The 11,147-nt window shown below is 41.0% G+C and overlaps 1 protein-coding gene across 3 annotated transcripts in view; it reads left to right on the top strand.

Moving 5' to 3' along the window:
- maml3 (mastermind-like transcriptional coactivator 3) overlaps nt 1-10,889 on the top strand; it is a 129,124-nt gene extending 118,235 nt beyond the window's left edge. For all 3 annotated transcript variants that reach the window (XM_079616516.1, XM_079616517.1, XM_079616515.1), the window contains 3 exons: nt 5,612-5,869; nt 6,072-6,150; nt 7,592-10,889. In XM_079616516.1, coding sequence (XP_079472642.1) covers nt 5,612-5,869; nt 6,072-6,150; nt 7,592-8,571 — 1,317 coding nt within the window. In that variant the 3' untranslated portion in view covers nt 8,572-10,889. The remainder of the gene's footprint in view (nt 1-5,611; nt 5,870-6,071; nt 6,151-7,591) is intronic.
- Nucleotides 10,890-11,147: the final 258 nt, after the last annotated feature.

Genomic DNA, 11,147 nt, shown 5'->3' with positions numbered 1-11,147 from the left:
AAAACACAAAAGAAGATATTTTGAAGTTTGTAACCAAACCATTTTGGTTGCTATTGTATGTACAAAAACAAAATATCTTCTTTTGTGTTCCACTGAAGAAAGTAAATAATACCGATTTGGAACAGCACGAGGGTGAGTAAATGATTGTGAACTATCCCTTTAATAGACCTCATAAAATTTAATTTTTTTAGTGTGATTTTTGTTACAGGCTTAACGTACAGTATGATGCCTTAAAATATTGTCTAGGTATAGGCAGCTCACTAGGTTTTGAAACAGAGCTCATATGTAGCATTGACACACTCTGCTTCCCTCATTCCACACATTCTATCAGAGCCTGAGTTCGCCTCCCTGTGTGGGAATGTTGGACAGTAAAGAATGGAGATCTGAGGCTGTGATTGGTCGTTTTATCTCCCCTCTTGAGAGAAGAGCCATGATTGGTTCACTCATCCCAGGAAAGTGAGACAGTAAAAGATGACAATTAATCTGTCACAGACGCACTCAAAAACCCTTCACCAATCAAACACCGTTTCAACAGCTTAAAACATTTCCCTCCGCTCCTCTTTCTCTCGCTCTCTCTTTCTCTCACTCGGATAATAAAGTTCATCATCATTTCTGCTTCTGTTGAGCCTTGAATAATTAGTCATGATCGCTTTCAACAAGGCGCAGCTGCGAGAAACAAAGGAGAGATAAGAGGAGAAAGAAAGAGAGCAGATTTTGAAACCGACACGCAAGCACCTGTTGTGACATTCAACTGAGTTCTGTTGTGTTTAAGGGTAAATCTGCATATCGTATGACACATGCAGGTTGCACACTCATGCAAATCTGTAGACCTTTTCCAGCGTTTTCTATGTATAGGCTATTTTTGGGAAAAACCTGTTGCACTGTTGTTGGTATCTGAAAATGTTATCAAGTCAAGCTAAATAAAATAGTTAGGCTAATATCATGCAAGGTGCAGTAGATGGGCAGATCTTGGTGAATTACGGGTGTTCTGGATCTGTAGAGCTTTGTGTGGGCCTGTTTATGGGTTCTATAACTTTTTCCTTTATGAAAGCCGGACAGAATCTCAGAGATTAATGCTCCAAATACTGCATTTTATCCTCCATAAGGAGAAAGGGAAAGTGGTAGACAGGAAGAGTGAGCGTAACAGAGCGAGGAAGCATGAGGGAGACGTTTATTTCACTGTGCTTCTGTTATCTTTCCTTTCTCGTCCTTACATCAGATTTCATCATTTTCTCCTCTACCTGCAGATCCACACAGAGAAGAGTCCGTCTGTGTTTAATTGAGCCGTGGGTGCTCAGTATTTATTTCTGAAACTTTGAGGCGCAGCCAGAGAACAATGCACAATTTCACGTCGCAGACTTGTCTAAACAATGAAAACAAGTAGCCTTATTCAGACGCTGTATCTGTTGCATTTTAACGCCCGTCTCGTTCCAAGAGCGATCATTTAATTTCGTTTCACGCTTTTTTAAGTGACTTGATCCAATTTGGTAGACATGCCCACCCAGCCTGGCTGATGAAATGGACATAAACTGAAATCTGAGGGTTAACATCATCATTTGACGTTTCAATCCGTTTACCGCAATTGTTTATTAGGGATTCATATGGAGAAATCCGTGTGCATAGCTGCAGATGGATTTCTATCCATAATGCTCAATGAACTGGCGCTGAACCTGTGCACGCGTGAGTGTGTGTGTGCTTGTAATTGAGCTGTAGACAGAAATATGGCTTTACGGCCACCACTAATGGCTTCTGTGCAGTGGAATAGATGGATGGAGAAAGGGAATATAGAAACTGGGAGAGATAACACAACATGGGGAGGGAAGGGAGGGCAAAAGGTTGGAGGTAGAGAGAGGTGGAGTTTGTGGGAAAAGGGATGGAAGAGTGGGAAATGAGGGGGTGGGCTACAGCATGGCCAGTCCTATCTTGTAACAGGTGTGCTATCTAGACTTTGAGAACAAAAGAACGACTACTTTGGCATTTCTTTGTTCTCTGTCATTGCACCAATAGATGTATGGATATTTTGAAATATGCTTTTGTTTGTGGTCGATTTGTGATGTAGATTTTTTGGTTTTGGCCTTCTGTCGGTGATCCTCTGCCTGCCAGTCTCTCATTTGTTTGCTCTCAGTAGGTTTGACGTGATTGATATTCAAACAAATAATCTGATAAAGGAAGCAGCAGCACCTGGAGATTTCGATAGACTGCGCCCCCTCCACACCTTTGTCATAGCATTATTTCAATTCATCAGTCTGTTTAATCAAGCCTACTTTGAAGGAGTAGTTAGGCTACATACATGCTCACTGTCATGATTTGAGACATTAAAAAGCATCTTTAACAATAAAATGATGAGAGAAGCAGAGCATGGCTCTTTCGCAGGTTTGATATGGATGGGTGGATGGATAGATAGATATCTGCTCTCTAGATATTAGCCATTGCCATTAAAAAAACATAATTCAACAAGTAGAGAGCAGCTCAAACTTCCTCTCTCGAGTCTTTTATGCCATATTGAGACTGAACTTGCAAATGATCAGCCGAAGCTACATTTATGCATCGTCTTTGGCATTGCCAAAATTCTTTAACACGTTTAAGATGTCACGTTTGAATTTGTTTGAATTGGCCAGTCCCTACTATCACCACCCACCCACACACACGAACGCCCTCATGAGGACCGTGTGTTGGCGCGTAGTGTATTATTAGAGGGGATGTTGTGAGCAAGCCCCTCAGATTAGTGCCTGATCTGGGCCAAGGCTCACTACTGGGTAATCAATGTGTGTTTGTGTGTGTATGCATGAGATCAATGAAAGCAATCACTCCGGCTATCTGTTTCGCACTATGTATTGCTCTGTGCAAACTGCAGTGAGCTTCTTTGTGCATCCTCCAACACCTTTAACAATTGAAGATGAGCTTAAGTCTTTAGAGTTCACCATCATCAGATAGTCTTGCCTGTTTATGTTTGCTTGGTGCCATTGGTAAACCCTCACACTTGTTCAGGAAACCGGTTTGAAGTCAATACTTAAGCGTTTCCATTTGGTAATGCTAGTGGTACACAAACTACACACTTTAGTTTAAAATACTTTCTCATATGTGTAGTTCACCCAAAAATTAGAATTATATTATTAGTTACTCACCCTCATGTCATTCTAAACCCAAGACAGTCATTCATCTTCAAAACACAAATGAATACATTTTCAATGTTCTCTCAACATTTTTGCCCATCTATTAAACATCCACACTACTAAAACCATTTGTAGTTTGACTTTTTTTGAAGAGAGCAAGTTCTGTTACTTTCAAAACATTGCTGTTTGATTGAGCAATCTAACATGTCTCTTGCTCGGCCAATGGCATGGGCATGCAGAAAATACACGATACACCTTTCTGGATCACTTTCAATATTTTGGCCATGTGATATTATACAAAACACTCTTGCTGTGTATTTGCATTGATCCTCCTGTACAGTCTCTTTCAGCAACCTTATGATAGACGGTTAGAGAGATAGATGACCACGCAAGAACAGAATAAAGAGTGGTTCACATGTGTGAACTAAGGAAAAAAGATGGAGATGGAATCGGTGATAGAGACAGAAAGAGGAGGAAGAGAGGATAAAAGAGAGAGACTTAATTTACGCTGCTCTCGGTCTCTCTCTCTCCCTCTCTCTCTCTCCCTCTCTCTCTCTCTCGGGCTGCTGCCCGCTGTCGTCCATCATGGCTCCTATGAGCACCATCTGCTCAACATTACAGCCACTGTTGCCTGGCTACCTGCTCTCTCTCTCTCTCTCTCTCTCTCTCTCTCTCTCTCTCTCTCTCTCTTTTTTTTTCTCCCTCCCTCTCTTTAATGTTTTTTTCTGTCATTTGAGTCTTTTTCTCTCACCCCTCATCTCTCTCTCTCTTTCCATGCTCTGCTGAGGAGTCTTTGGCTCACACACATTATCCGGCAGGAAGAAGGAGACACATCTTTTACACCACTCATGATTAAGCCATCTGCAGAGAGAGCTGAAGGGAGAGGGGGAATGAAGGGATCATAATGAAAAAGTGTGTGTAAGGTGGTGAGGGCGAAAGAAGAAAAAGAGAGGAGGTAAAGGGAAATGTGGAGGAAGGAGGGAAAGACTGAGAACGGAATGGAGACATGGGCACAGAGGTGGAAGAAATAGAGATAGATGACGACTCAAAAGAGGGAGTGAGAGATGGTAGAAAAAGGGGGAAAAAAGATCAACACTGCCCCCCTCTGGCCTTTCCGGCCTCAACAAGGATACGTACGTGCGGATCAGCGCTCGTTTAGACAGCATGACTGGTTAACAGAAGAGATCCAGCTGTCTACACACAGATTTGTGCTCATTGACCGGTCTGGTCTAGATTTATCTGAACAGTCTCCTGTGGCGTGTGCATGTTTGTGCCTCATTATTTATACTGTTCTAAGAGCCTCATGGAGGGATGGTCCAAATAAAATGTTTGGAGTCGTGGGCTTGCGGTCGGTGAATGTGCTCGGGCACATTGAGCTATGTGGTGCTTGTGTGGATGATGCGAGTTCAAATCCAGTTCGCAACAGTTTGAACCCCCTACCCCTCCTTCTGCATACCATTCCTTTGTCCGATCTCAGACCGGTCCTATACAAATAAAAAAAACATAGTTACTTGGTGTCCATAAACATCTAGAGTCTGGGTCTCATGACTCTTTGTCGTGGATCTCGATTTATATTGTCTCGGACCACAGTCTATTTCAAGTGTATTAATGGTCATTTTATATTCCTGACCCACTACTCAAAGAGTATCTTTTCCTTACCCCACACACAAAAAAAGAGGTCTCCACAGCTCCTGATATTTTTGGTGTGCCATGTTTGAGAAATTTGTTCTTCTGAGGTTTTATTTTTCTGTTCATTAATAAACTATTTTTTATAAAAGTTTACTCCGTTTAATTTTACACTGTGTAAAAAGTCTGAGTATGGGAAGGACACATGCGTTTACTTAGTTTTTTTTTCTGCTGTATTACATTTAAAGGTATTTACATGGGAACATACATTTGTATGATACTCTACCATTCAAAAGTTTGTGGTCAGTGATGTTTTTAAAATGTTTTTTAAAGAAAGTATTTTAGGCTAACCAAGGCTGCATTTATGAGAAAAAAAACAAAACAATGAGAAAGTAGAACATTTGGAATGGAAAATCATCCTGTGTGAACGGCACTTAATATGCTGATTTGGTACTGATACCATGATGCATTTTTTTAGAATTTATTTGATAAAAGTTTAAAAGAACAGCATTTATTTGAAATTGAAATGTTTTCTAACACCATAAATGGCTTTACTGTAACTTTGATCAGCTTAATGCATCCTTTCTGAATAAAAGTATTAGTGTCTTAAATCATACCAACCTCAAACTTTTGAACAGTAGTGTACTGTATATAATATATTATATTAATTTAGTACCAATGAAGCCATTCCCCAGTGGCTGGAGATTACATGACAGTTCACCCTGAAAATAATCTGTAATTACATGCAAGAAGCAATTAGAACTGTTTTATGTGTATTAGGTATCAGTAATTCAATGACTGAATAAATGAAGTGAATCAGTGAATCATCGGTTATACCCTGTCTGATCATCTCTCCTCTCTTGCGTTCGTAGGAAAGTGTGGTTGGATTGCCGCGGCAGGCTGGTGGAGTCCAGCCACCTCACGGAGGACCGGGGGGTGTGGTCTCATCAGGGCCTAACGGGGCGGGGCCTGCCGGGTATCTGGCCAATCCACAGCAGGCGGCCATGATGAAGCAAATGATGGCTATGGAGCAGGAAAAGAGGGTCCAGCTCCATATGATGGAGCAGCAGAAAGCACAGCTTATTAGAGAACAGAGACAGCAGCAGCAGCAGCACATGCTAGCAGAACAGGTGAGTGCCATTGGCTCCATAGACATACAATGCTGGGCTTTTCTTAATACTCGTATCAAATAGTCATCCTTGTGAGTGTGCAAGCATCTGTTGACCTTTTGTGGGTTAAGCGGTCTGCTTTCTGTTCAGTTGTTTGTGATTTATTGATAAGGAATATCTGATATTCATCTAGTTTTCTGCTTGGCTTTCCCTCTTTTTCCAGTTACAACAGCAGCAGCAGCATCTCCCCAGACAGATGAGTCAGGCACAGAGGAATCCATATCCACTTCAGCAGTTTCAAGGCAAGACACGCACATATACAAAGAAAGGAGGATAATATCCATTCCCATAATCTAAACGCTTTGCCACTAGTTGTAACTACCATATTACTTTGTGTGGCTAAAGGGCTTATAGTGTTATTCAAGCACTGTAAGGACCTGAAGTGGATAGTAGACTTCTGATAGTATAGTAGCTCCTTAAGCTATTTTTCAGGTGTGTGTATAAATGCGGGATATCTGTTTAAATATATATAAATATAGTGTATGTATGTATATACATGCATACACACACACACATTTGTTCTGCCCCTACACTACCCCTGCTTTATATCTCAATTTTTATCTGATGCCTGTCAACATAATTCTAACATGAAATTCATGTAGGTTTATTCAAGGTCTAAAGCCTAGTCCACGTGTATTTTTATAAACAGAGTTTTTCCTCCTACGTTTAAAAAAAAAAAATATCGCGTCCACACAAGCACGGTTTTAAAAAAAATATCTGTCCACATGAAAACGCAAAAACACGTTATAAAGCGCTGTCAAGAGCATGCCAAACCAACAGGTGTTGATATAACCCTAACCGTAAAGCCATGTTGGCTAATCAGAAGCATGAAAAAAGGTTATTATCGGTTCTGGTAGGCTAACAACACGTTGTAATAAGCAGTGACCTGCATATTATTGCATTCTGACGCCTCTGTTCCGCAATATAATGGGAGAACTGTGCATGAATACATATAAGCCCTGTTAGCAGTTATTAGCAGCAATATTTTGGCTACGTCCGCCATTGCACAGACTCGCCTCATGTAAACAAAGGAGATACAGTAGAGGCGCACAATCTGACGTCAAACAAAGGAGATAACTGCGTGCACTCCGACGTCACAAGCCAAAATCTCCGGTTTCACCGTCTACACACAACAACAATGCAACCGGAGTTGCTAAAAATCTTCACCCTAGCAGGAGTTTTCAAAAAAGTTCGGTTTCAGTGACTAGATACTGCTTTTGCAGTATGGACGAACGGCCAAACCGCATAGAAAAATCTGCAGTTTTGAAAATACCCTTGTTCGTGTGGACAGGGCCTAAGAAGTGAACAATCCTGTTCCTGGAGATCTACCTACCTGCAGAATTTAGATCCAACCCTGATCAAACACACCTGTCTGTAATTATCAAGATCTTAATTAGGTGGTTCAGGTGTGTTTGATTTGTGTTGGAGCTGAACTTAGGAAAGTAGATCTTCAGGAGCAGGATTGGGAACATGGAATCATAATTTCAAGCACATACAGTCATGTGGAGATATCAGTGTGCAGTTTATGTCATGATATACAATTGACAGTGATTTGCTATGCTATTGTGAGTGTGTATTTACTGCATGCTGTTTGACTTTAATTTAAGCAAGCCTTTGATGTACTGGAAATGTAATGAGAACAACAGATGTCAATTAATATTATTTAATTTTAAATGATTTTAGGCACGCCCCAGGAGATGGCAGCAAGGAACCAGACGCTGCAGAACATGCGGAACGCTCGACTTCTGCAGCAGCAGCAACAGAACCCGGGGATACTGCAGATGGCGCCCGTCCAGAGCTCCGCCGCCATGCCCTCGCAGGGTGACATGAGCATGGCATACGGAGGCCAGGCCAGTTCACAGACTGCCATGTACCAGGGTATGAACCCTAACATGGGCCAAATGCTCCAGCAGCAACAGCAGCACCATCCCAACCAGCCCGGTATGGCGATGGCACAAAGACAAGCGGGCGCCGGCGGGCAAGGAATGGTCGGCGGAGGCCCGGGAGGCGGGTATGGACAGGGGATGATAATGAACCAGGCCCTCCCGCAGCAGCAGATAAAATCAGCCAGTGTCGCCCCTGGTGGGCAGCCGATGGCCAAAGCCCAAGTTCAGAGACTGCAGAGCATGATGGGAGGCGGAGGCCCGACGTGGCCGCAGCAGCAAAATATTCAGGCCATGGGCGGAAGGACTTCAAACGACATGGTGGCGTTTAACAGTAACCCTGCGTACGCCATGCAAGGTGGCCAGCCTCCTAGGATAGCCAAGCAGCATTTCGCACAAGCGATGGGCGGACAGACTATGGTGGACCCACGTTCAATAAACCCAGCTGCAATGGGTGGGCCGATGATCCCGCACATGGCGGGGCAACCAAGGACCAGCCAGCCGCGGGGGATGGTAATGCCAGGCATGAACCAGGGAGTGCCCAACATGGCCGCTTTTGGACAGGGCCCTGCTCAGGGCATACCGGGAGCATCGGGAGGGGGTGGGTCGTACATGCCAGGGGGTCAGCCTCAGGGCTACCAGAGGACGTCCAATCAGGACCTGGCATACGGTTACGGCAGCCAATCAGGTGCTGGAGCCGGGGTTTCATTCGGCCTGTCGGATGGGACAGATTTGGATTCAACGGAAGGTTGGATGGAAGAGTTTTTCCCCAACCAATAGCCTAAGGGATTTTTTTAACAGAACAATTTTATGGAAAATGTGATTTTTTTTTTTTTTTTTTTTTTTTAATTACATGGTCGACAAATCTAAGAAATATATTACATGTTGTGTATTACATGTGTGTGCTGTCACAATATTTAAACCAATTCCTCTATGTTTGGGTTGCTTCTCCAGTAAGGATCCGGCGTACCTTTTTTTTTTTTTTTTTTTTTAAGAAATTTTAAGAAATACCCATTTTGGATTTGATCCATTTATGTCTTTGTCTTTTTTCTCTCTTATGTCCTTTGTGCTGGACTAAGGGCAAGAGGCACTGAAAACCTGCAAAATGACATTGGGAAAGATTTTATGGATGTTTTTATGTATTTAGTTCTCCCTTGTTCTGACATCCTGTTCATGTATTAAAGAGTGTGTGGAAATTTGAGGTGGGCCTTTGTCACCAATGGATCCCTTTTCCCAAACCAAACAATTCAACACACCTCCTCTTTTTTTCTCTTACATATCTTCTCTCTCTCGCTGCTCTTGATGTGTGTTGATTTGCTCTGCTTTGTGCTTGTGTGTGTGTGGTGTGTGTGCGTGTGCGCGTGTGTGTGGTGTGCGTGTGCGCTTGCGCGTTTATTTGCACTACGAGCATCACAACAAAACACATCAGACTCCGTGTGCTCTGTGCATGCAAGATGGATGCTCTGCTGTCGCTAGGCGACCGGTGTCAGTAGAAGAGTGAAGCCGTGTGTGTGTGTGTTTGTCAACTAGGTGTTTGTTAATATTGCTTGAAGAGATTTTGGCAGCTACAAACTTCTCCCTCCCCTCCCTAAAACTGTGAGAAAGATGTTTTCTTTAGTCACAATGGCAGCTAGAAAGGATATATGAACTCATCTGGATTACAAGAAACAGTTCACCAAGTATAAAGTAATATTTATGCGATTTTAATGTAACACCCCAGACGTTCAGTGTTTTGATTCTATCATTTAAAATGCTTCCCAACATTCTAGTTTTGTTTCTTTTCTGAGCGTAATTGCTTGTGAACACTGGTTAAAGATATTTTAATTTAAAAAAAAGAAAACATTTAAATACGCAGTACATACTGTATTTCCGCTAATGGGTCATACCACTTTTCTCCTTTTATTTTACCAGTCAAATTACATATTTCAATCACTTCAAGCTCTTGCACACACTGACACTCCTTTACCCGTTACACAATGCCTGACAGAGGAAAAACAAGCACATCAAGACTCCGGAAAGCCGTTTTTAATCCAGTCAACTTTCTTTTTCTCTTTCAACTGTGACAATTTCAAGAAAAAAAATGTTTAAATCTTAATTTGTACATGTAAGCCTCTGCTCTGTATTGGGAATTTAAATTTATTTACGATCCATTCCCACCAACTTGTTCATTATTCGAAAAATGTATAGTACACATAAAGAATGATTTGTTGTGTTACTTGTATGAGTTTAACCTGGTTTGTCAACTAATTTCAAATGAAGTCTCAAAATGGTAACCATTTCTTTACTTAAGTTGTCTGATGTTTACCATGAAATGCCACACAAAGAATATCAGTCTTTTCTCCTAGTTGTGTGTTACTTTATGGTATTATAGTCATACTGTCTCCTTCTGTGATCGAGCTCTAGTTTGATTGTTTCAGCTCTATGAGGAATGTAACTGACTTGAATTGTGACTGACTTGCCCTTTTTTGAGAAATTTCTGTCTTAATGGGAGATTGAACGCATTCACATCTTTAGTGTTTCGCAGTGTTATATTGTTGCTGTGTCAAGAGGATCGAAGTTGGAGAGGGTAAAGCCCACGTTCTCCTGCCGTCTCACCAAATATCAACAATCTGGGACCAAGATTAACATGTTTTTGATTTCTGTTGAAGTCATTGAGCTTATCTTTTTTTTTCTCCTTTTTATTTCGTACTGGTGCTGACATATATGTGATGGAAAAAGATATATATCAGATACAGTTATATGTAAATATGTTTTTACAATTTTAAATACATCAGAGGATATGTCTCTACTAACTGTAAAAATATTGCTGTTTGTTTAAGATAGAGAAGTATTTTTATTTCGTCTTTTTTTCCACTTTTAAACTCATCTGAGCTATACCATTGCACTTCAGACAATGTCTTACTACTAATTTGTAATGTAAACCTCCTCTAATTTTTATTTTGAAGGTTTTTTCTAGTTTTCAAATTTTAATCTGTATCTAAAGCAGTGCTTTTTTTCTTTTTCATGTACAGAATTATGTAAATGGTAATGCCAGAGAGTTACAAAGAATTTGTTTTTCAGAAAAAAATACATTAAAGAGATTGATCATTAAAAATGTTCTCATTAAAATAAGTCTCTGCAACTTTTTTGATACAAAAACAAAGGTATAACACATTTGACATGTTTATGTTTAAACTATCTAGTCAAAGAAACTGCAGGAAAAAAAATAACTTAAAGAAAAGAGAAAAACTGTCGTCATGAACTGTCGTCATGCATGATCTGTCATCAGGGTTGATGACGGTTGTGTGTGTGTGTGTGTATATATATATATATATATATATATGTGTATATATATGTATATATTGTACAGTCAAAGT

This window comes from Phoxinus phoxinus (genome assembly GCF_949152265.1).
Source record: "Phoxinus phoxinus genome assembly, chromosome: 6".
In the NCBI taxonomy this organism is placed as follows: Eukaryota; Metazoa; Chordata; class Actinopteri; order Cypriniformes; family Leuciscidae; genus Phoxinus; species Phoxinus phoxinus.
Note: the sequence above shows the minus strand (reverse complement) of the source record. Positions and strands in the feature narration are given on the sequence as shown.